Raw genomic sequence first — 24,332 nt, 5'->3', positions numbered from 1 at the left:
ATTTCTGATGTGCGACGCACTAGCAGGATAAAGCCTCAACTAGTTGTGAAGGGCAATTAGAGGCTTGTAGCTCATTGCAGTGGTTGAGTGCACACTTTAGAAAAAAGGCTTCGTCACACAGCCACCTCATACATCCAACCATCTCCAGACACTTTAGACATTAAAGTGAAAAGATTAAGAAAACAAACAAAAAAAACCAAATTGGGAGATATTCAAGCATTGCCATATTTATCAAAGAGCAGTCATCAAAAAATAAGACATTCTACAGAAAATAGAATATATTACAGATGGTAGCCATTAATTTAATTAAACAAACCCATCAAAATGTCTAAAATAAGGGTTTTAATCTGCAAACCGCAGTGCAAGATTTCTTTTATAATACACATTTCCATGACATACTACAGTTGAAACCTGCTGAGAACACCTTTTGCAGATCCCTTCAAATCAAGTTACATTTTAAGACTATTTCACAGGCAGTCTGATTTGATGACAAAATGCTTTAGAGACACAAATCAACATAATTCCTTAGGTTTTATTTACTTTATTTGGAACATAGCAAAAGACTATATACAAATTTAGCAGTAAAAACACATCTCCACTGGGTCGGTTGCTTTTCTTCTTAAATAGAAAAACAGCAGGCCTTAAAATTTTAAAATTAAACAGCAATGACAGGAAAATAAAAGAATGCAAATAAAACCTCTTCTTCTGAGACAGATGCAGTTCAGTTTGAATCAACTCCAAGGGGCCAACACCGATTGTTTTTCCCTGTGCTGTGATGAAGCCGGAGAATCCAGGTGGAGTGTCACAGAAAGTCCACACAATATCGACAGATACAACGTTAAGTAAAATCAAGTTAGTTCTCGAGGGGCATGTAAACTCCAAAAAATAAAGTTCTCTCTGTAGCACACATCCTCCAGTGTGATTTGTCCCAAAAATAGATTTCTTTGCGGACGCTGCTTCCATTTTTATTTTTTTTATTTTGTTGCGTACAGGGAAGTCAACATACAAACGGCAGCACTGTGAGGCGTTTGAGGAAACCGAAGCATCGGGAGTTCAGGCATACATTTTTACTGGACACCTCGTTTCAGAGGCGGTTCTAAATCTTCGGGAGGCTGTCGTGAGGTGCGCGGGTCAAAAGCACCACCGACCTCCTCACAGTTTCTTCCTGCGTGTAACGGGCTTTGTGAAAACTGTGTCCATTACACGTTTGCGCCGGAGGTTCCTGCTGGTGGTGGGAACCTCGACATCTGTAATCCTCTTCAGCCCTCGTGGGATGGGCTCGGCTGGACTGGGCAAAGGCGAGATCAGCTCCACCTCAGCGATGGGAATCGACTCCACAAAAGCCTTGGATCTGCAAATGGAGACAAAACAAATAATATATATATATAAAAAAAAAACATTAAAAATGCTGTAGAATTGTTCCAAACTTTAGTTGCAGCTTTGGTGTGAGATGCAGTGACCGTATGGTTAGACATGGAGCTCTTACCTGGCTGTTCGTCTGGTTGTTTTTCTTGTTTTAGAGACACTTGCTGTTTTCTCCACTTGTACATGATCTTCTTCTGAAGGGATTTCATCCTGGAAAACCAGACAAACACAACAGAAGTATTCAAAACAAACTTTATGATCAAATCATCAGTCTTGCACCATTATCCCTTATTGTTTACACAACGACCGCAGAGGAAGTCCTCGAGGTAAAACTGAAGAGGATAGAAAGTGTGGGACAAACAACGCAGTGAGCTGATATTTTACAGTTTATTATCGTGGCAGTTCAAGGGGGTGAGCCATCAGTGAGCCTGATAAATCCATTGTTAAACTAATTATAAAAATGGAGAAAGACAAACTCTCTATCTGCACTTGGAGTCACCGTTGACCCACAGCTCCACAGACCTGAACAGCAGCATCTTTGACCCTTCTGCGGCGAGTGACGGGTGCCGGAAGCTCCTCAATATGATCTGAAGACTCCACTCTGTGGGCTGAGACACAGGCACAACACAATATTAGGACCACCATAGACAGATGGATGAAAGTGAATGAGTCGGGACTCTGCTCACATCTTGTTTGCCTTCGCGAAGGGGAGTAGATGTATGAATGCTCTCCTGGGCTGGACTCGTCATCGTCTGGTTTGGGGGGAGAGTCCTCTTTCATGGGCTCCATTAACTTTGTTCTCTGCCTGCTGGTTCTGACCGTCTTGGTGATGACTAAAACACACAAACATGAAGATTACACTCTCACGACAGCCACAGATTTTGACTAATTATGCTTGCAGTGTAATTTTAAATCGGTTAAAATCTCTTGTTGGTCTGAAATGGACAAACTCTGCCATACTCACAACATCACATGCAACACTGACCCCGTGCCATTTTAGGTTCAATTTGCCCGAGTACGTACCCTCCTCCTCCTTTTCTTCAAACTGGAGTCTCTGGATGAGTGCGTCTGCAACGGGGGTTTCAGAGTCCACCTCCAGTGGCGAGTCCAGTAGGGGCAGATCATCTTTGGGGTGGTTCCAAAGTTTACTTCTCGTGGAGCGACGGGAGTTGCGTTGACCTGCGGTTTTGTCAAGTTGAGGCTCAAGCAGATCTCTATTCTCTCTGCCGTTTTCAGTGATGGTCTCTGGCCTCATCTTCATTAAGCTCTGAGGAAGTGACAGATGAGCCAGATTCACCTGGGAAAGGGTTTTGAATGAGAGATGATTGGATGTCGTTTTACACATGAAACAACGTATGATGAATGTATAACGACAAACAAATGCAGATGGATTTTTTTTTCTGTGCTAAACAAGACAAATGCTTATCAAATGATGTGTAATTTTGTTTTCAGCGTTGCGGTCGAATTGTTAAAACTCAAGATCGTCATTTTTAGTTTCAACTAACTTGCTTGTGTTTTTAAAAAGACGTTATGAATATATTTAGAAGAGGGGAAAAAAAAAAAACAACAACCTGCGGACATAGATTCAGACTAATCCGGTTGGACTGTTGAGTTGCAACGCTCAGGCTGGAAGGTTTGGGTTCCTCATAGTCTTCCTCCAGCAGATCTGGCAGCACTTCCGGTCGCTCAAATTTCTTCCTTCTGGAGCTTCGCTTGACAGGAGGCTCCTGTTCTTTCTCTTCCACGACCTCAGGGGACTCACTGGTGCTACTCAATATCCTTCGGCTGGACCTCCTCGGGGTGTCGACGGTAACGGTCTCGTTTTTGGCTGGCGTTTGAGTCCTGGAACTTGTCCGTCGACTTATTTGCACTTTCGTGACCTCGTCCTCTCCATCCTTGTCGTCTTTGATCTCAACATCCGAGGCCACAGGCGGCTGCTGATCGTCACTCGCAGTCTTCCGACTGGCCCTTGTTGCAATGGCCCTTTGTGACCGCCTGGCTGGTGAAGAAGCTCTGGGAGGCATTTCCATGGTTGTATCAACATCCACTGCAGCTACTTCTTCAACCTCGTGCAGAGTAAGGTCTAAGTGAGATTTGCGGGTACTTCTTCGAGGCGTGTCAACTGGAATTGTGGTTTCTTTAACCTGTTTGCCTTTTCTTGAGGACCGTCTCGGCGTTCGTCCAGGTGAGGCAGGGACCAAAGTGCTCGTTTCATCGTCTTCAACATGAACCTTCTCCTTTGGTGCTTGTTCATCTGCTTCTTCTGGGACAGGAGAGATAAATGTTACAATCTTCCTGCTTCTCATTGTCCTCTGTGTTGGTGTAGCAGAAGCTTTTTTCTTCTGAGCAGAGGGTGTCTCAGGTTCAGGCTTTTCTGGCTCGTCGTCTGAGCTTAAAATGTGCTTCACAGGTTTGATTTCTTTATCTTTTGAGCTTTCATCTTCGTTCTTTTCTGCATCTTCCGATTTGACAGGCTCCTCCTCTTCCTCGGTCAGAGTGGGCTCGGTCTCTGCACTGAGAATAATCTCGGTGTTTATATTCTCATTCTCCTCGGGCTCTTCGAGCTCCTCAGCAGGTAATGCTGCGTCTTCCTCGCTCATCTCCGCTTCAAGAGCATCAGTCTTCTCCACAGAGTCGATGTCATCTACATCTTCTGGAAGTGTTGTCTTCTCCACAGATTGTTGATGTTCCACAGCTTCTAGAGGTTCTGTCTTCTCCACTAAGTCTATGTCATCAACAATCTCAGGGATTTCTGTCTTCTCCACAGACAATTCATCTTCCACAGCTTCTAGAGGTTCTGTCTTCTCCACTAAGTCTATGTCATCAACAATCTCAGGGATTTCTGTCTTCTCCATAGACAATTCATCTTCCACAGCTTCTGGAGGTTCTGTCTTCTCCACTAAGTCTATGTCATCAACAATCTCAGGGATTTCCATCTTCTCCACAGACAATTCATCTTCCACAGCTTCTGGAGGTTCTGTCTTCTCCACTAAGTCTATGTCATCAACAATCTCAGGGATTTCCATCTTCTCCACAGACAATTCATCTTCCACAGCTTCTGGAGGTTCTGTCTTCTCCACTAAGTCTATGTCATCAACAATCTCAGGGATTTCTGTCTTCTCCACAGACAATTCATTATCCACAGCTTCTGGAGGTTCTGTCTTCTCCACAGAGTCTGTGTCATACACAAATTCGGGGGTTTCAGTCTTTTCCAAAGCTTTTTCATCATCCACAACTTCTGGGACACTCGTCTTTTCAACAGAGTTGTTTTCTATTGTTTCTGAGATTTCTTCCACAAGCGTCGTTTTAGAGACTGACAAAACTTCATGATCTCCAGAACACAATTGGAGGTCTTCAGCCTGCTGGTCACAAGCATCTTCCGTCTCCCGTTCGGATTCAATCTGCAAGTGTTTTGGATGTTTAACAAGCTCCAAATCATCCAAGCTCTCCATCTCTTTCTCTTCTTCTGGTGAGGCTTCTTCAGACTGTGGAGTAACCTGTTCATCTGTGGCCAGAAGGAAACCCTGAGATCGAGTCAAAATGTCTTCGCTAGTGTTTTCTACTTGAGACGGCGTTGTGGGATTAGAGGACTGTGAATCATTCTCTACAGGGACGAAAGTGTCTGCTTCTTTTTCTTTGTCTTCATCCATATCCAGCATCAGAGAGAAGCTGTTTTCAGTTTCAGGCAGTGGGTGATCGATAGTAAGGGTTTGTTCAAGTTCAGGAAGACCCATATGCAAATTATCTGCCAGGCTATGATGTTCCTCAACAAGCTCGAAGGGTACGAGGAGGGTAGTGGAGGGTTTCAGCTCCATGTAGGATGATGCTTGATCAACATCTCCATTTGGATCCATTTCTTCAACATCAGCCCCGAGTTGCACCATTACCACCTCGCCCTCCATGTTCTCTTCTACCATCTGGAAAGTATTTTAGAGAATATGTTACTGTAGCATTCACACTGGAAATCTTTATTGTTGGGCAAAAGCTGGAAGCCCAAGGATATCTATTTAATGAAAACTTAAATGTTGAAGATTGGGGGAAAATATTTAAGTTTTTTTAGGATTAAATGTACACAATTTAAGTTTTACAATATTCCCTCCAAAAACGTTTCATTAATATAAAAAGTAATAGATTAATTGCCTCAGATTAACATTTTTACCTTCATCTCTGCTTCAGGTGGAATCAGAGAGAATTCAGCAGCTTCCTGTTCTGACAGAGCCGGCAGGAAGTCGGTGTGCGACGGCGGCACAAAGGCTGAGCTGGCCTGGAGGGGTGGCAGTCGCCCATTACCCTGCACCTCTTCAATGATTTCCACCTCACTTCCAGAGTCTTCTTCCTCCTCTGCTTCTTTTTCTTCATCTTCTTCTTCCTCCTCCTCCTCCTCATCATCTTCCTCTTCTTCCTCCTCCTCCTCCTCATCGTCTTCATCAGAGGCAGGACTAGAAAGCTCTTCGCTATCGTTGACACTTACAACAGCTACAAGGTGAAAGTGCAAAGAGAAAAACAAGTCAGCTTAAAATACCACCAACAAAAATATGCATGCCTGTAGACTTCCTCACAGTGGGAGTCAGTGCCAGCAGCCTCGGAGGATGTCAACGAAATTGTTGACTTTTGGGTAGTGAAGACTGGGGAAGCCTCAGCAGAAGCCTGTTCTTCCTCTTCCACTAAAGACTCACTGTGAGAAAAATGAAAAACAATTGTTAACTTGTCAAAAACGCTAAAAAGAGTAACCTCAACAGCAACAAATTGTAAGTAATTGCAATGATGCAATGGTCACTTATTCATAAATTCAGTACAGTTTGAGGTATAAAAACTTTACGACTTCAACTGACTCGGTAATATCAGTGGGAATTTTTTTTTCCACGGTTGAAGTTTATGATCTATTTCAAGGTCTCGGAAAAATATTGAGTTTCAGAAACCACGACAGCAAGTGAGGAAGAATCATTTCAACAGGTGAACGTTCTGAGACTTTGAACACCAAGAAAACAAACTACAGGTAAAGTGGGTTAGAGTATGTGAAATAAGTTTTATTTACAATATATTACACGCTTCACAAATGCAGTGATTACTTCCAACTGCCTTTATTGAAAAATATGGTGTATTTTGAAATGGTCAGTTGAGCTTTTTGCAAAAAGCAAAGGGCACGTACCTGTTAAAGGAAGCTTGGTTCTGCGATGCATTGTGGATTCCTGAGCGGGTGAGTGGAGGAGACAGATCACCACCAAACAGGTGTCGCTGTACAAACTCGGTCAGATCTGGCAGGAAGGAATTTGAAGTAAGTAAATGAAATGAATTATTACCAGAAAAACGACACCAGCCGAGGTGAATTGTACAAGTAATCCATTTAAATGCCAATCTGATAACAACACCATGTAAACACTTCTGATTAGATTGGCATTATCTGATTGCAACTATGACTGGAGGTGGTTGTGTAATTCAATCAGAGGGTATGCAAACAGCATATCAGATCAGTTTCCCACTGTCTGAGCTTAACGTCACAATGATGCTTAACGCAGTGTTGATAGTAGCAAAGCACATCTGCTCAATGCCGGAGACGTGCTGCACATTATGCAAAGAAGCGGGTATTTCATAAATACATTTTGCTAACCATATTAAAAATTATAACGCGAGATCTTGCTTCGTGTGGAGTTTATATTGAAAATAAACTACATGGTCTTGTAGTTCTTGAATGTTATTCAAGAATGTACCTGTTGATTGCTCCTGATCTTCTGCTGGTTTGTTGATGGTTTCTGTTGCTTCAAATGGCTTAGAATGCTCAATGAACTTGGACGATTCCATGTCGTCCGACTTCACCTCCTGCCCTTCAGTGATCGGAGGCAGGTCCTTTGATTCAACTTCAGTAGCAGACTCAACGTTATCAGGTACTGGATTACCATCTACATAGGAAACAAAATGTGTCAAGTAATTTTTTTAAATAGTATTATGGAAAGAAAGAATCAAACATCGTGAAGCAACTCATCACACAGAAAATCATTTACCTTGAGGATGAACAGAAATTTCTTCTTGGGCTGAAGATGCAAAAAACTCTTGTTGGTCCTCCCTGTCAGACGGCATTTCTTGCTTTTCTTCAGTTTTTGCCTCCTGTTCAATGTCCTCAAATCTTTCATCTTCCTTCTTTTCCTCCTCATCCTCCGATGTCTGCTGAATGGTTGTCTCAGTGGTTGGTACAGACTTTTCTGCCAGATCAGCCAGTGGTTTAATGTTCACCGTCACAATGTCGTCATCATCCTGTGCCACTGTGTCTACATCTTGGCCCAGCTGTTCTGAGAGAGGAGCGTCAAAATACTCCAGAGTGGTGTCTGCTGATGGCTGGCTGGTGTTAAAGTTCAGGCTGAGTCGTGCATCTGGAGATTTTGTTTCTGTGGCGGCTTCGTGAGTGGACGAGGTCTTGCTCTCAGAACGTCTCAGGACAGGAGAGGGAATACCATCTTCTGGAGGCAAGAACATTACGTGCGGTTGTTCCTCTTCCTCGTCTTCATCTTCCTCTTCCTCAGCGGGCTGCGAGTTCCAGCTCTTACGTGTCGCCTTCAGTGCAACTCTGCTGAGCAAGCTGATCTCACCATCTGCTGCCACCTGTAAAGAAAACATCCAAAGATTTTTCCCAAGTTTCCAAACATGTGACGCACTCTGATAGAGAACAAAACCAACAGATATGAACCGGCCACACAGAAACAGACCTGTGACCAAATTAGTTGCATCTCAACAGTAGTGTGGTCTCGTCATGTCCAGAATGTTGTTTTGGTACATCAGTTATTATATCCTTAAAAGGATTCAATAACAACCGCATACTCCTTCTAATACCCGGTTAAAAATCACTTGATGCGGAAAAAACCCCCACACAAAAATCTTTCAACATATACAGAACCTGTGACTTTTGTGAGTGGTTGACCCATTAAAAAAGAAATGTATCAAATAATCTAAGATGCTTATTTTGTGTGTAAGCTGTGTTTTAACCCTCTGGGGCCTGAAGCATTTTGTGCCGTTTTTCACTACAATTGATTTTTCCTTTATATCTCAGATATAAAATTCTTAAACCTTGCCTTTTTTGGTGTCATTTTGTTCAGGACAACCTCATAAATGCATTTCTGAAGTATTTTCATCACTTTGGCATACTGTATTAAAACAGTGGATCTAAAAACACCATAAAATTACAAATTCAGGTGGTAAAAACATAGATTTATTGACTATAAAATTCACAGACATGGTTAACGAATCATTTTGTTTACTTGTAAAGTAAATCTAAACTATAATTAACTAAAATGTATCAAAACAGGACTGAAAAAACAATTATATACAGATATTTACAGTGAAATAGAAGCACTGCCTCAGGCGTTTTTGTAAAACTATTTGCAAAAGGTCACACATATAATGTCAGGAGAAGACAAATGATTTGTCCACTCAAAAAAACAGACTCTGTACAACACAACACAGAGGGACACATCACACATGGCATTTCCATGAAGTGTTTTTCCTTTTCTTGTGTTCCTGCAGGCAATTTTTACATTTTAGCCTTTGGCTGTTGTGGTGGAGCTGGAATGATGGGGACAGGGGTGGGGGACAGCTGTCCTGGTCTGGGGGACACCTCTCTCCTCTCTAACAAAAATAAGCTGAGGTCTTCAATATTGTCATCAGAATCACTCTCAAACTCAATGTCAGACTCGATGCTCTGCTCCTTCAAAAAAAAAAAAAAAGTCGGAGCGCCTGATTGACGTTCATAAGGCGCGTCATTGTTTTGATAGAAAAAAAAAAGAGTTCACTTGAAACTAAAAAACACTCTAATCTCACTCACTACACACTCACTACACACTCACTACACACTCACTACACACTCACTAAAAGGTCAAATCATGATAATAATCACTTTTTCTCTGATATAAATCTCAACTCAGTCTCGCTGTCTCCGTCTCTCTGTTTACTTTTTCACGGGTGAACTAAACAAAATGACACCTCCCACTATGGAAACTTTTGATTGGACATGGGCTCTTCTTCTCAACCAATGAGTGAAAGGTATACTGGCACATTACAAGTGTTTTTTTTTTGCTGCTCAGTTACTTTCACTTTCACTCCTGACCGGTCTTCTGCACCTGACGCACTAAAATGTCGCGGAAAAACACGGACACAGTTTTCCTCATATCTCCGATCAACATCATTTAAAAACGAGCTTGTAGTTTTATATCTGCACTTTCGACACGGATTGAAACACTGGACCAGATGACGCTGTGCTGTGACGCTACTGCCTTTTCAAACGGTCATGTGATTTTGACGCTCCAGAGCGTCAATCGGCCCCAGAGGGTTAAGGATTGCCAGTCACTGTATTTTTTTTTAAATTAGTGTAGGATAATTTATTGTGTTGTGTTTTAAAGTACTTTTTTGATCAAATCTGGATTAAATATTATGCTTGTTCTTACCCCGTTAGTCCAATGGATGCCCTTCTCTGTTTCGAGGGATTCAGCTTCTTCGATGAAGGTGATCCGACTCTCTTTACGGGATAGTGGAGGAGTGATGGAGCGTCCTGGAGAAGCAGAAGGGGTCGCAACAGGTGTGGGCCTCAAGCTGCTGCGCAGGATGGACTGTGGCGTAAAGCCCGAGAACACAGGACCAGAAGAAGCCAAAGCTCGAGCTCGCTGAGGGGGCAAGCATATAAGTTTGTGTAACACCAGTTAAGAACGTAGCAAATTCCACATTCATGAAGACAAAAACACAAAGCTGATATTAGCAGTCATAATAAGACATGATGGGATTATGTCAAACCAGTCAATAAGACGAACGGCTGCTCACCTTAACAACCTGAGGTGTTTGCAGCAAACTGAGTTCAGGTGCTTTGCCAGTGACTTTTGGAGAAACCCAGGAGCTGGGAGGTCTGAGAGGGCTGAGAAGAGGTTGGGGGCTCTGATAGGAGGGATGAACCACCAAGTCCATCAACCTGTGTCATATTAACAAAGAGGCATTTAAATGTTTAAAATTACTGTTCAGTTCATACACCTTGGGCCAGATTTGGATTGTTGGCACCAGTTATGATGATTCAAAATTACGCATCATGACTAAACAGTCTGTGTCACTTCTCAAAACATTATAGTTGCTTAAACTTCACTTTCAACGAAGCTTCTCCAAGATTACCTTGACTTTCGCTTGGACGTCATGGTGATAGGAGTTCCCAAAAAGGGTTCAGACAGACCCAGGGATGACTTTGGATTGGGGGTTTGAGTATCTGCTACTCTCGGGCTGTTAGGGTTGGGGGAAAAAAGAGCAGAGGAAGGCGAAATGAGGTGAAATTCTAAAATGAAACTTGCAGAATATGAAACACTAAATTCGAATCGTCTACTCACTTCCTAGCTGGAGAAGACTGGGGTGTCGGTCCTTTTCCTAACCACACCTCCTCAATCTTGGTCAGGACATTGTTGATAAACCCTGCTCTGGACAGCACTTTGTCGTTTGTAGAGCGCTTGGTAATAGTTGAGAGTGGTTGTGGCCGAGAAACTGTAGCGAAATTAAAAAATAAAAATCAGGTTATCTTAATTATTGACGGACAAAATTATGATTTTCCCTCTGAACAAACGGACATGACTCATGAAAGAGTGGTTTTCATATTAGATGAACTGCAGTTGTCCACCTCCTTACCTTCTCTATGAACAGTCGAAGGATGTTGGTATGGCTTCGCTCTCTCCATTGCCAGTTTCCGCTGAACTCTGGGCAAGATTTTGCCGTATTGATCCATTATGGAGTTCCTGATGATGGTTCTTTCTTTAAGCTTTGGGTCTCGTTCATTCTAGGAAAAAAACAAAAACGCAATTTTATACTTAAACTGATGACAACTGGACAGTATATTTGATTTCGAAAATGTGGCCATCATTAAAATTGGTTTGTATCAAACATACCACCAAGTTCATTTTGAGGCTTTGGTTGAGCTGCAGAGCAGGAATGTAATTGGCCTGCTGAAGGTAATGGACCATCAGCAGTTCTCTGTTCTGCAGACCCCCTGTCCCACGAAGAAACTTCTCCAAACATTCCTGAAACACAAGAGCCAGAGTGACATGGTTAAGTTTCAACTATATGATCAAATCCCATGCAAGAAAACCAGAAGAAAATTAACCAACATGTCATCAGCTTCAAAACAAAGGTCCAAGTTTGTCTACCTGTTCCTGGAGACCCAGGGGCAGTTTGAGCAACTCCTTAATGAGACCGAGTTCCTGGCAGCTTTCATACATAAATCCAAGTAGCTCACTCATGTTTAGGCGATTAGAGTGCTGCCGGAGTAAGCACCACGCCTCGAGGAGACACCTGCAAGAAGCAATAGACTTCATGGTTGACTGGAGTCTGTGTCACACAAAAAAGAAAAAACATGAGACTGTTTCTTCGTGTGTATACCTGTTGTGTAGCAGTACAGACAGACTGAGTTTAGCCTGGGAGGTGGTGGAAATCGGTGGTTTGGTCACATGGTAGTATCTTAGTGCCACAGATTGTTGGCCCTGACACATCAATGCTTGCAAAACACGCTCATGCTGCCACTCGAAATGACACTGGGATGCGGCTGGATGCAGAAGCAGCTCAAAGGAACTCTGAAAGGATAAAAAAAAAAAGAAAGAAAAAAAGCATAATGAAGAAATGGCTCAAACTCAGTAGAAAGGAAGTACCAATATTTCACTGAAAAAGTATAGGATCTTGGAAAAACTACTAAACCTCTGTAAATCTTATCAATAGTTACAGATATTATATATAGAGGGCTTAGGGGACACCCGACGGACAGACACAGGCACAAACACCCCTACCTGATGGTCATGATGGTCCAGCAGCCAGAGACCTTGGACTAGTTTGACCAGTCCAACCGGGATGGAAAAAGCAGTCGGGAAAGACTCCACTGAAGCTCCATCCTTGTTTGGAAAGGAGTACATGACATCTAACAACAAGTAGATCACCTGGGATAAAAGGTCAAAGATCATAAAAGCAGCTGGCTCAAAGTGTTTCTCTAGGAAGTCCCCCCCCCCCCCCCCCATCAAGACTGATGTCATAATCAAAAGGTAACAAAAAGTTTAAATTGGCAGTAGGACTTGAAGGATACGATTGCATGTTTGGTCGCTTCCTCAATGTTCTCCAGCAGATAGATGTCGAGCAGGGCCTGTGGGACACAGATTATGGCTCATTTCCATTCCTATTTATGCACATTCAACCCAAAGAGCAGTTCAGTGAGAGACAAAATTAAACAGCCTGCCAAATGGAGTAATTGCACAATTAAAAGAAACTACATTAAACAAAAACTGTACTGAGAAGAACAAACAGGAATGTATCAAGGTAACTAATAACGCCATAGACTGCAATTTATGAACACATACATGTAGTGTAGGCGGGGGGTATTGCCCTGTTCCACCCTCGTCTCTCTTCCACAGGTTGGTTAAACGTTCACCACACTGACCAATCAAACCATCAATCATCAGACAGTCTGCAGACCACTTTCCTCTGGAAACACAAGTAAAGAGGATTGATGCAGGAGTGACAAACATAAAAACAGATGTAAATTTGTCCGTTCAGCACTCAACACACTACGAATTAAAAACCTGAGATACTGTAAGTGAGAAAAGGCTGTGAGGTTCAGAATATATATGAACCAAAATCTCTTCTCCAACTCACTTGGCCAGTCTGGTTAGCTCTTCTCTCCGTATAGCGCAATAGTTGCTGATGACTGCGTGAGTATAGAACGGCCGGGGAATCTGGAGAGCGTCGTCATCTGCTCAGAAGACACAATCAAAGATGGACGCGATAAATCAACCAGTTTACAATCATCAAACAATTTCCTCACCTTGATTACATTTTAAGCCCTGGTGCCCCACTCAGATATGACAAACATTTAAATTCATCACTAATTTTAAAAGATAAATTTACAAATTGTAATGGGTGAATGGCCTTCATTTTCTTATTTGTGTGAATAACAGTTATGACATAAAATCAATTGCTCTCAAATAACCTCTGTACAGACTTTGAGGAAACTGTTCATTCATAAGTTTCTTCCCATGAATTTCCTCATAAATCATGCCAATGACTGCATCACTTTACCTGATCCCTCCGGGAGTAAGCCAGTGCGACAGAACCAAAGGACCACTTGAGCGTATCTGGAAATCAGACTGGAGACCATGTTCTTGTTCACCAAACCTGCCAGACCTACACAGCAGCAAAAATCAAAGTATATCAATAACAACATTCAAACGGCAGCATTTCAATAACTATATAAAAGTAATTGATTGACATTTTATGTGCCATACAGCAGCAACGCACAAGACATACTGACAACACCACCAAGCAGAGATTTAAACACAACAAGATGCTTCAAGCTCACGGTTTATGTGCTGGTGAAAACATAAATATGCCAGGGTATATTCAGTCAAAGCACCTTTTTGTGTGAGCTCCTGAGCTTCGCTGAGCAGACAGTGGAAGATTGCACTAAGGTTACTCAGCAGTCTCTGGCTGTGCTGCAGCAGCTGAAGAGTCTGAGGGTCTGTGAAGTTTGATGAGCTGTCAAACAGCGGTTCACCTGGAGAAAAAAAGCCGCATTATCACATACTGGGGAAAAAGGAGGATACGTTTTCAGACAGCAATAGGTTAAGAATATATATAATATAACCTATTTACATGTTCGGACATGGAAGTCTAATAAAATGTGTACATTCTTAAAAATCCACCTTTATAAAGGTTGATGTTCTAAATTCTATAATGGTAAAATCAAAAAGTACCATTCATTATTTTTTTTTTAATGTGAATTATGTTCACTCAATGAAACTTTCAATTAAAGATAGCATGTCTTCTTAAACATACAGAGGCTGTCCAGCTCCTCCTTGGTCTGGACCACTTTGTTCCAGGCCCAGTCCAGGATGTAGCGCAGGTTCAGTGCAGAGCCCGGTTGTTCTGTTGAGGAATATCAGAATGTGTAGGATCACGTTGACAGCAGGGCAGGAGGCAGTGGCAAATATGTCGATTCATTAAACTCAAATACTGTTTTCTGTATAAATGTGAGTGATGCAAGCCAAAAAAACAATAATCAGAAGTAAGGTTGATGTTGATACTGGGGTATTCACAGCAACAAAGTACTAGGTCAGTCCCGTGTTGGATTACTTGGTGATTCTGAACAGGCAGCAGGTGAAAGATTGTGTGGTGCTCATTTGTCCAACCAATGCCTTCATGGAGCGGCCTCACAAACACGTGGCATGTACAAAGAATTTGACATCTTACCTTCTGCGGTCCATTGTTTAATACAGCCGGTGATCAGTCCCAAGGAGCTCGTCTCCACGGCTGTTGACAGGATTGCATCAAGCTGTTCCTCCTGAAAGCAAAGTAACAGAGAAATTGGCACCGGGGATATTTTACCCAATTCAGTTCACATTTTAAGATGTTGGAGTACTAAGAAGAAAAAAAAGACAAAAGTTGAGGGAGCAATTTCTATTTTGACATTACTATTCCTCCCTGTGCATGTACCTGAGAGAGGCTTGACGCTTGCATGTCCACCAGGCGAGATGAGAGCAGGCCAGAAACAAGGCAATGCGAGTAACTGGTGGAGATGTTGTCACTGGAGCACGGAGCAGCTTTCTTCAAAAAACTCAGGGTCTGATTTGAAAGAAAACAATGAGAGGTTGGTCAATGTGAACAAATTAAATTTGATAGGATTGGTGAATATCGTCTCAGAGACAAAAATTATGTATGCTCATTTAAACACAGGGACACACACACACACACACACACACACGCCACACTCAACACTTAAGCTATCATACATAGTTTGCCTTTGGTCAGGTACGCTGTCACATGGCCAGTGCATGCCAAGAAATGCATAGTGATGAGCAATCATAATAATAAACTTGCCTCTTTTTGGTATCCTGAGCAGGTCAAGTGCACTATTCCAGAGTTGATCAAGCAGCTAGCATCTAGAAAGGAAAAAAAGAAAAAAACAACTCGAGGTTTGGATTTCCAGAAGAAAATGAAATGTAAATGCTGAAGGCATAAAGCATAAAGCTGATCTCCTTTCTCCCGTTTCCATGTCAACAGAAGTTGATCTGCTTGATCCAGTTTTTTCGTTTGTCTTCTTTTTTAACTATTGGAAACTATTAGAGATATATAAAGCACACAGCATAGCACTCATCTCATGAACAAGCTGCACATTTGGAATGGTTCAAATTGGTTAAAGATTGTTGGAGAAAGCGCAGAACAGACGAAGTCGGAATATTAATAATGAAGACAACAGATTGCAAACTGGAAACCTGGACATAATTGCATCAGCTACTGCTTAATTCACACACAGCTGTCAGTGATTTAAACTGTAATATTTCAGGGAAAAACGTGCTTTTAATATGTATAATCATAAGTTCTGCAACAGCACAAACATACACGCAACTCTACATGTAGGTCCAACCTACCGAAATTGTATGTGGTGGGGTTAAAGTATTGTTCAGGTGGAGGGCAGGTGAAGGGCAGGCCCCTGCTCAGGCTCCGTTCATGTACCACCACATCCATTAGGACATGTGGGGATACCATCTGCGCTACTGGATCCAAGGACCAAATAGCCAGGTATGGACAACTCTGCAGCGACTCTCCCAGCCTGGAAAAAGTCGACAAGTCCCAAAATGATTTAGAGATTACTTACATTGCTAAAAGTTTCACAAAACACTGACAATTATGAAAACCTGCAATCAATGGTTTCAGTATTTGCCACCCTTTTAAAGCATAATGCTTCTGAAGTGTGTCCTGGTTCTCATAAGGTATTAATATAAATCAGTCATTGCTGTACCTTAAAGAATCTGGCATTTGTGCGTGGTACCATCGGTTGATGTCAAAAACCCCGATGTAGGTGGTGGGCGTTCCCTGACCATAGACCCTGACCTGCCAGCTGAAGATTGACAGACTGGTGTCGGGAGACGCAACTGAATGGGGGAAGATGGAAAGAAGAAGAATTGAATGAAGGAAGATAACAATGAAAATATTCAAATAACCTACAGATATAATACATAAAAGTTTAATTTTGCTTGAACTGCTAAAAACATGCAAAATGATTATCTCAATTCTGAGTTGTATGTATGAAGTGACAAAGAAAAAAAAGCAACAAGGCTAACCTTCATTCATGCTGTCATCCCTGTCCGGATGAGCTCTGAATTTCTCGATTGTCAGGCAGTTCAGTAGGCGAGTGTTCGTAGCCTGGGCCCTGAGCGGGAAAGCTGTGCCACTGAGGTCCTGACTGTAACGCTCCTCACAGTACTCAAGACCCTGAGTGGGAGTAAAACAAGGATGGAATTAAGAGACAGGATAAAGCAAATAAGGTAAATACTCAGTCCACCTGTTGGAACTTGGGCTGTAAAAGATTTACTGATGGAAATTATAGGAGTAGATAATATAAAGTATTTTTTGCACTACTGACCTCATAGAGAATTTTCCCTGAAGACAGACACTTCCTTTCACTGAAGGCCAGCTGAAGCAAATGGAGGCTCACAACATCTCCCTCGCTGAGTGGGAGTAAAGGGAGAGCGATCAAAACTCAAAATGTACTCAGTTCGTCCTAAGCAGGCCACAATGTTAAATTAATGTATACTAACTATTAATATGGAAAATAGGTTATAGAGCCGACATACAGGTCCTGAGAAGACTGGACAGCCCAAAGGTAGCAGCAATTTCTAGGGTCGTTCTCCGGCTCCTGGAAGGTAAAGGCATACACAGGCACCCTACCACCCTCTAACTGGGAGTGGTATCTAAAAAAGAAGAATCAACAATCACTTACATGTATCTAGTGCTCGAGGATTTTTTTTTAAAATATCAAAAAAATTGTCATAATAAAGCTAACTTTGCTTGAACAATTTACATCAGCTGCCAAGAAAATCCATAAGCCAGTTTCTACTGTGTTCCAAAGGAAATGTATACCTGCAGCAGTGTTTAATTTCTATTTATGGGAATACTTTGAATATAATGCAATGTCACACACTCCCTCTCTAAATATGGAAAACGCAGAAAATGCAAAGATTCACTCTTTCTTCAAGGTCTTCATGTTCCATAGCTGTAAATCTCCATCAGAGAATCCGACTGCCAGCTGGTTCGTCCTGGAGATGTACTGCACAGCTGAGGCTCCGACTCCCGTGGGGGCTTTCAGCTGAAGGCAAAGATGTCTGGCTTCTCTTGTGCTGACTTCTCGAAGTCTGGGGATCTCTGCAGGAGATTTAGTCACCACTTGCAAGTCTGTGGACAGAGTAAATCCAGGGAAAATCGGTATGTTTGAGAAAAATATTCTGACAAACAAATTCTTTCACTAATTCACTACGGATGTTATGCAAGATAAGGGAAGAGGGCAAATTGCAGTCAGTCGGCAGACACAAAACGACATGAAAACACATATTCCCACTCCCTCTTACGTGTGCCCCTCACCTGAAGCCTCCAGCTCACTTTGATTGCAAGACAGATCATCCAGACAGAGATCCACCAGCAGAACATGACCGAGGTCTGTGACTACAGCAGCAATGCCAAAGAACCAACGCAAGCCCTGATGGAGGTGCTGCGTCAATGCGCTCGCTCCACCGTAACTTACTAATGGCTCAATAGCTGTTATCTAAATGACAGACAAAAGAAAGACCACATATGTTCAAATTCTATGACTTCTTAAAGGAGGTTCACATTATGATGATTTGCAGATTTTAACATGCGTCTCTGAATGAATTTACATTTTTGAAATAAGAAATTTGACAATGATTTCAATATATAATAGTAAAATGAAAGTGAAACTAAAAGACAAAGATTACCACAGTCAAAATATAGCTGAAAATGAAAATAATTACAGCTGTTATGTGAAAACACCAATAGATGGTTAAATACATTGTATTTTTGTTTCCTGTGGGGGGAAAAAAGTAAAACAGACTAAAACCGCATTTATTGATAATGATCCCAATGTCGGCGGCTGGATTCAAAGCTTATGTTTATCTAGCAGTTGACCATCAACAGCAGACTCACCCTGCCTGGTATAAGCACAGCTTTGACCACCCTGGACAATGCCAAGTCATAAAGACACAGCAAGCTGCCGTCGGATTCTTCCAAGCCAACAAGCAATCCAGACCTAGTTAAACAAAGAAGAAGAAAAAACGTAAATACAATACTAATACTTCCGCACTTTATCATACAAGTAAAATAAAAGTATTCAAATATAAACACAAAGAATCAAACAAAGGTTAAAAAACAATTTAATTGAAAAGAGCAGAGAAACTTTCCCTTTCACCAGAATAATGACAAATCCCTCCAACTTGTAAACGTCTGACTCAGTGGGGCTGAGTCAGATGACATGAACAAATTACATTCTACGTGGCAGAACGTTATATGATGAAGCAAAGCTCTGACCTTTTGAGCCAGCTGAAGTCCCGGGCAGTGAGAATACTGGGTGGGCTCTCCCCTCCACCACTGAAGCAGTACGCAGACAGACGCTCTCCCGTCACCGCATGGACGACTTCCAGGTGTGGACCGCAGGCGAGCCAGGCCAATCCACTGCGACCTTCAAATGAAAAGTTGGTGAGACTCTATGGACAAGTTGGATGCCGTTTTCCTCTCAGTAAATCACAAACTGTGACAAATGGAATTTCAGTTCTTACAAAAGGCTGCAAGCTTTTAGTAATGCAATGACATTCATAGCTATGACAAAGGATTTAACTGACCAAGATGAGCTTTCTATTTATAGAAATGAAAACCCAAGATGTTAGATGCATGGATTAGCTTTAGATGCATCTAGTAAAAATCAAACAACAGCAATATCTCCATTAAGGTGGTCATTAGCTGTTGAGTTTTGTATTGTCCTGTAACAGAAATTCTGGGAACCTTTGTGAAATTCTTTTTTTTTTATTATTATTATAATCATCAAAATATTACTTACCAACAGTGAATTTCCCATGAAGAACAGAGTCTAGGTTGATCTCATCTTCACCAAGGGCATCTATAGTCACTCCAGAGAACGGCAGCAGGCTGCTGGTGACTTGTGCCGTCAGGTCATACATTGTTCACTAGAAAAAGAACAAAGTACTGCTTTTCTCCACTTACAAAAACAAATGGAATGTATCAATTACCAATATCCTCCTGCAACATTTTGAACATCATCCTATCTGAGACACTGGTTCACAAATCAATCAACTCTGTGAAATTAGTCTGTGAAACAGCCTTTTACAAAACCATCCTACGTCACTAAACCAGAGCAGGATTTATCTGCTCAGCCGTACACAAAAGAGCTCTTTTTTTCAAACCACAGCTGTACCCCCCCAGTTGTCAGGAAACATGCAGTCAGCAAACTTGCCGACAACTGGGGCCGATACTGTTTGCCTCAGATCAACGTCATGTGACGTACCACTAAACATCTGCTGAGACTTTTCTTCTCACATGGAATTCTGATAACAGAATCATCGGTAGTGGCCTTTTTTTTTTATTCCCTTTTTTGATTATCTGTTACAACTGATGTGCTTCAACTCACAGGGCCCAGAAAGCAAAAATACACAAGTTAAACATTTATAGGCCAAAAACACTTAAAGTTGAACATTTCAACTCCATCAACTTTCTGAAATGTACTTCAGAGGTCGATTTTCATCCCATCATTTTTAAGTCACTAAATGAACATTATTCTGTGCCATTTATTCATAATACAATTTGTGGGAAAATGGTAAAGCTGGCCAAAGATCACACACATATGGAGCAGGCCAGACTCGCTGTAGTGACTTCTAACAATAAAAAAAAACCATAACAAAAAAGTCACTGAGAGGCTGAAGATGGAATTGTGTCATGCGGTAGTAGAGGGGACTGTCTTTCAATCCCAGGGTTGTAGGTTTGACCCCACATTACACCCTGTATATTGTAAAATATTGTTTTTGAGCAAGACATTAAATCTCAAATGCTCCCAATGGAGGATGAGAGCCCTAAACCACAACAGAGATTGTTAAACACGCCCTCAATGGATTTGTTGTTGCTTGTTTAATAAATGTAGATTTACTAAATGATTTAGTACCAAATTAATGGAATGTTTCATTTCTGTAAAAAGGGTTACTTTATGAAACGACTTGGACAAGGACGTTAAAAAAAAAAGTCTAAATCACAAACAAGAGTTGAAAATGTTATTAAAAATAGCATATTATCAATAAAAAGAAATCATTTAAGAGTTCCATAGTGCTGTCACGATAAATAACTGATATGACAGTGGCTGTGCAGGACTCTCAGACCTAAACATCTTTGTTTTTAATACATATTGGCACAAAAGGGGCAGTATACATACGTTTTCTTTCTACTTGCTTATGATTCAGATGTTTGGAAACTGTTGTGTATTGTGTTAAATGATTTTTCCTTTCTTTAATGAATGAAATAAAGGTGAAATGTTATTTCATCTTTTTTTCAGATTTTCAAAAATAGGCATCAATTAGATGGCGTGCACAAGCAGGGGGTAAAATGCGCTTTTCTGTGGTAAAATGCATTAATGTTTATCAGACTCAGAAGTGGGTTTATTACCAAGTATAGTTTAAACAAATATGAGGAATCTGTTTCGACGACGGTGCAACAGTAGAACAAACAAGGTAAAAAGTGGAACAAGAAGAAAAATAAAATCTGCAAATATGAGAAGTTTGATGCAGAATTGCCAGGTTGTTTTAATATTACACACAAAGATTCTAAAAATCTCAAACAAGCAGCACTGACTTAAAAGAGTTGCACCATAATATGTGGTGTATGTGGAAGAAACACGAAGAAATTGGAATTTTACCAAATATGGTCCCTTAACAGTATGCATATGTTTATGAGGTCTCCGCAGCTTTGTCACTGCACGAATCCAAGATGATATTATCCATCTACAAAAACATGCTGTGCACAGCGGTCTTGACGGAGATCGGTCTGTGTATTTCACAGACCGGTGATTTGGACACAACAGTGCCCTCTGCGATCGGACAGGAAAACGAGGATTCAAGTGAACTCCCGCGCAACCAGCCAGCCTGTCACTGCGCAGCCACATGTCATGGCATGAAGCCGGTGCATGGAGACGATTTCAAATCAATCAACCCAAATCAGCAGTGTGCTGAAGGCGTCTCCGTCACTTCCACAGATTGCCGACAGAGGAGAAAGATTGTCAGAGCAAATGAGACTAATAAAATAAAAAAAGCAAGCCAAGCTTGAATCGATGCAACACTTGGGAACTGAGTGGCATCTCATCTGTGGAGCTCCTCCAATATGTTACAATTGAAGGAAATGGGAAATGTAATGGCAAAACACGTGGGACGCAACTTAGACCCAATACACTCTTAACACGTATTTGTTAAACATCTGTTAACTAGTTAATACTCCTTCTGTTAGCGGATTATCCGCGTTGTGCTAACTGGTCACAGTGTAAACAAACAGCTGGTTACCTTTTAGTTCAACATGGTGCACGACGACGCTAATGACCGACCATAGCATTGCGACCGTAGGGATCTAGGTTTTGATATTAAGCTCTGGACAATATATATCGTGTGATTTACAGGCATTCCTTGGCTACATTAGCGGGCTACATTTAGCTCGCAAGGTCACGCAGGGTTAGTTTGTTACTAAGGTAAAGTTAGGCGAGCTAACATATCCATAGCCAACAGCTGAAGTGTCTTGGTAAAACAACAAACCGATATTTTACATGATCTAATTTGCGCTTCAGATGATGTACTCCAAGAGTATCTAATACGTATCTGTATTGTTGAGTTAATCGCCGATTGAAAGCCGCGTCAGGTACATAGTCGGACTAGCCTGCGCTGCATATTTGAGCTAACGCTGCTAACTCAGTGATAGTTCACACCGGGCAGGATTTATCAACCTTTGGCTCGATTCACGAGGCCGACAGACACCCACATTGTGTATTCAGTGGTAAAATCACGACGGAAGCTCCATGTGGACAGTAACGGGTCGCGTCGTTCTCGGAATGTGATCATTTAGCGAGACAGATATGAACCGAGCGCCCGAGCTGTGGTTAAAACGTAACCTCAGCCAGCCGAGACAGTTAGCTTGTACCTTCAGGCAGCACTGTGCCGGAACACGGCTCACAGCGAGTGGCAACTCCTACTGTAATCATTCCACATCAACATAATTCCGTAGACTGGATTAGCCCACGTAACTTTGTTAGCTAGGCTGGAAAACGTGATGCAACGCATCGTTAGCCGCTACGAGCCTCAACGTTCCACTACCTGTCCGAGGATGTTCACGGCTTTATCAAGAGCCACGATGGTTTGGTTTTCCCGGTAAATCTCCCGATTTCTTCCGGCCTCTGTCATAATCTGCTCTTTTTCGAAGTAGAAGCCATGCAGAAGGCTCCCCGTAACGCTTCAATTGGATGACATGCACGGCAGCCTCCTCCGACTTTTCAGGCTTCAAACCCGCTGAGCGCCATTTTCATGGTGGGAAACTGCTTCACGTGGGTCTTCTTCGCTGCCCCGGTTCCAGCGGGACAGACACGGTTATCATGCGTTGCTGCCCCCTGCTGTCGGAGCCAGGCGGCTCCTGCATCTCCAGGACGCCAGTGTGCTGACATGAGTGTGCGTCAAATAACTTTGGCACCAAAATATCACGTTTTCACATGAGAAAAGACAACACACCATAGAAAACAAACGTTAGTGCCTAATAGATGCCCGGTGTGGTTCTCCAGCTGCATCATCTTCAAACAGGAAGATATCCACAGCCATAAAAATCAGGCTTCTCTCACCCCAGGCAACTTCTTATTGCTGCTTTTATGGAAACTTATCACATGCCACTGAAGGATTCTGCTTTTTCTCAGGATTCTACTCAAATGTTTCTTGTATCTGTGCTGTGCCTGACTCCGTCCTTGTACAACCCTTATCTATGGGCCAAACATCGCACAGCAGACATGCTTATTATTTACTTCACTCCAGCTGCACCACATTGATGGGAATAAGTAATAGTTCTCACCCTTCTCGAGACTGCTGAAAACCTAGTACCCCACGCTTCCCTTCTATTTCCTTATGGACTGAGACCAAATGTTGCACAGGGCACTCTCGGGAAGATTCAGCTTGTGGTTTTGCATTGTGTGTCTTTTGAAGCTTCAATATATACTCCTGTACAATACATAATATAATTATACAATATAATACATGGCCTGGGAACGCCTTGGGGTGCCACCGGAGGAGCTGGAGGAAGTGTCTGGGGCGAGGGAAGTCTGGGCAACTCTACTCAGACTGCTGCCTCCGCGACCCGGCCCCGGATAAAGCGGTAGCCAATGGATGGATGGATGGATGGATATATACTCCTGACAAAAAAAACTTTGTTCAACGAACTTTATTCCAAAGCAGCATCGATAGAAAAAATCCTCGACACTGCCATGGTTTTTTTTTTTTTTTTCAGCGAGCTCAGTGTCGTGAGGGCACAAACAGAAAGACTCTAAAGCACCTTTTTCCACAAACAAGTCAAGGGAAATTTATTTATAGAACACCAGTCAGGCAAGACAATTCACAGTGCTTTACAAATAAATAAATGAAGTACAATAAAGCTTTGCAAAGTGATTATAAGCGAGAAAAACCTTTCACATTCTCTCTCACACACTCTCATCCTTTTAATTGGATTGACTTTACTCTGTGCTTTTCCCATTATGGCAGTTGTGTCCCAAGTCACCCATAAATATTACATCCCCTCATCAGGGAACCCCACACATCACGTTGTTCCAGGTACCTTCACAAACAATGGACCTGCTCTACACGTATGATATAGACCTGAACTGAAACACAATACACACTTTTCCACAATATTCAAATTTTCTGAGACACTGAATTTTGGGTTTTCACTAGCAGTAAGCCATAATCAACATTTAAAGAAATAAAGGCTATAAATATAAGCCTATGTTTCAGCCACTGCTGAATTTTTTATTTAGGATTGATGATTTTGTGTACAATATGGACAATAAAGAATCTATCTGGGGACATTTGAACTAGTCAGAGAATTGTAGGAGCCAGCCT

At 41.9% G+C, this 24,332-nt stretch overlaps 1 protein-coding gene across 1 annotated transcript; it reads right to left on the bottom strand.

Annotated features, from left to right (window-relative positions):
• Positions 1 to 301: 301 nt before the first annotated feature.
• ahctf1 (AT hook containing transcription factor 1) lies at positions 302 to 22,735 on the bottom strand. Its single transcript, XM_080495650.1, has 40 exons — positions 22,554 to 22,735; positions 19,256 to 19,382; positions 18,730 to 18,880; positions 18,349 to 18,451; positions 17,770 to 17,950; positions 17,376 to 17,583; positions 16,986 to 17,102; positions 16,775 to 16,859; positions 16,473 to 16,623; positions 16,151 to 16,283; positions 15,780 to 15,961; positions 15,229 to 15,290; positions 14,845 to 14,973; positions 14,602 to 14,692; positions 14,188 to 14,277; positions 13,766 to 13,906; positions 13,432 to 13,536; positions 13,009 to 13,105; positions 12,714 to 12,837; positions 12,443 to 12,499; positions 12,153 to 12,299; positions 11,752 to 11,942; positions 11,520 to 11,664; positions 11,262 to 11,393; positions 11,005 to 11,152; positions 10,713 to 10,863; positions 10,504 to 10,608; positions 10,165 to 10,309; positions 9,795 to 10,010; positions 7,365 to 7,959; positions 7,074 to 7,262; positions 6,515 to 6,620; positions 5,925 to 6,040; positions 5,525 to 5,841; positions 2,937 to 5,282; positions 2,389 to 2,662; positions 2,052 to 2,198; positions 1,888 to 1,973; positions 1,487 to 1,575; positions 302 to 1,351 (listed from the first exon to the last, which is right to left on the bottom strand). The coding sequence occupies exons 2-40, from the start codon at positions 19,374 to 19,376 to the stop codon at positions 1,153 to 1,155; spliced, it is 8,172 nt and encodes a 2,723-aa protein (XP_080351776.1). The 5' UTR covers positions 19,377 to 19,382; positions 22,554 to 22,735; the 3' UTR covers positions 302 to 1,152.
• Positions 22,736 to 24,332: the final 1,597 nt, after the last annotated feature.

The sequence above is a fragment of the Blennius ocellaris genome, assembly GCF_963422515.1.
Source record: "Blennius ocellaris genome assembly, chromosome: 1".
Classification (NCBI taxonomy): domain Eukaryota; kingdom Metazoa; phylum Chordata; class Actinopteri; order Blenniiformes; family Blenniidae; genus Blennius; species Blennius ocellaris.
The sequence above is the reverse complement of the archived record's forward strand: the minus strand, read 5'-3'. Positions and strand labels throughout refer to the sequence as shown.